The sequence below is a fragment of the Sphaeroforma arctica genome (assembly GCF_001186125.1).
Source record: "Sphaeroforma arctica JP610 unplaced genomic scaffold supercont1.606, whole genome shotgun sequence".
Lineage (NCBI taxonomy): Eukaryota > Ichthyosporea > Ichthyophonida > Sphaeroforma > Sphaeroforma arctica.
The window spans coordinates 50,967-52,578 of NW_014039952.1; the positions used below are offsets into that span (position 1 = coordinate 50,967).

At 38.5% G+C, this 1,612-nt stretch overlaps 1 protein-coding gene across 1 annotated transcript in view; it reads left to right on the plus strand.

The window, feature by feature from the left end:
- Positions 1-682: 682 nt before the first annotated feature.
- The window catches only part of SARC_07554 (hypothetical protein), a 4,272-nt gene continuing 3,342 nt past the window's right edge, over positions 683-1,612 (plus strand). The window contains exons 1-3 of the mRNA XM_014298511.1: positions 683-865; positions 1,145-1,194; positions 1,433-1,503. Coding sequence (XP_014153986.1) covers positions 773-865; positions 1,145-1,194; positions 1,433-1,503 — 214 coding nt within the window. The 5' untranslated portion in view covers positions 683-772. The remainder of the gene's footprint in view (positions 866-1,144; positions 1,195-1,432; positions 1,504-1,612) is intronic.

Below are 1,612 nucleotides of genomic sequence, written 5' to 3' on the forward strand. Positions count from 1 at the left end.
TATATATATTATATATATATATATATATATATATTTATATATATATATATATATATTTATATATATGTAAGATGTGAGCACATGGAATATGGTGTTAAAGAGTGAAATCGTGGTGTTTAATCTATCCAAACAAGACAATACATGTTAATGCACAGTAGCGCATCGTATTAATGCTATTGGTACAGTTCTTGAAATCGAACGCTCTTACGCGTCATCCAGCAAATATGAACCAAGTCCTTGTCATAACGAATTCGAACCCATATACATATAAACAATTCGATAAAGAGCACAAATTAAGGATTTTAGGCTGCCGATATATCCGCCATAAAATTGAGGCTTACCATATTGGCATGTGTCGATCTCCAAGATAAGCTACACGCGCAGTCTCGTACGTTCCGGTTATATCGTGTCGATGTGTAAACACCACATCAACAACACGTACACCTCATATTGTATGCGCTTGCTCGCTAAATAAATGCATCTCCATTTTCTCGCGTCACAGTGACTCACAGATCCAGAGAGTTTTTGTTTTTGTTTTTTGGAAACTTCGGATCGATTAGTCATCAGAATGATCAGATCTATGAAAACTCTCGAAATTAAAAATATTAGAGCTGAAACTCTCTCTAAAATTCTAAAATATTAAATAGAGAGAAATCGCCAGAAAATGCAAATACAAATATCGCGTTTCGCAATAGCACCACAGCTATTGCAATCAATTGAGTGCATTTCGTAGACTACTCGTAGCGAGATCGAAGACAACGCACATCGCAACATGCAGAGTTTCTTGCACAGCCTGGGGGAGAGTATCACCCCCGTACTCAAAAACTCGAAGTTTAAGGAGACCGGTGTCCTAACTCCTGAGGAGGTGAGTGTTTGCTATTTGGCTGAGCAAGCTCCGCTATGCGTCGTCATTTAGCTGTCGTGTGTGGTTTCTTCGACAAGGATTTCGTATAGTCAACTGTTTCCGGTCAATAGCGGCGAATACTTCTCTGAACTAACTTTCTGATTTTCTGGATTGAACTTATATTGTCGTAGCACGCGACGTATCTGTATGCTGGCTTCTGCTCCTTTTTCTCCTAACCTGCTTACATTATTCACTATGTTTGTCACTGACTGTCTCTCCTATTACATACCGTGTCTACAGTTTGTAGCGGCGGGCGATTTCCTGGTCTATAAATGCCCCACCTGGTCTTGGTAAGTATGATTTGATAATATTGTAGAAGTTAATTAATGCGTGATGCGCCACAGTACGAGGTTATTGTGAGTCTGATTTAGACAGCCTGGCGTAGATTGTTTTACCGCATGTTTGCTACATTAGTTCCCCAGCTAGTAGATTTTATTAATACGGAATGCGATTACAAGGATGCTTGTTTTGGATCACAGATCACTGGTGATAATTATGTTCTTCATCCGAATGGTTCCACACTTGTAGGGCTTCAGGAGAGGAAACCAAGCGACGACAATACTTGCCAGCCGATAAACAATATTTAGTCACAAAGAATGGTAAGAGTCAGTTCAACTGGTTTCACATTTATTCGTTTTATTTATGTATATTTTGTATTGATATATAAAGATATATATATGTGTGTGTGTGTGTGTGTATGTATGTATG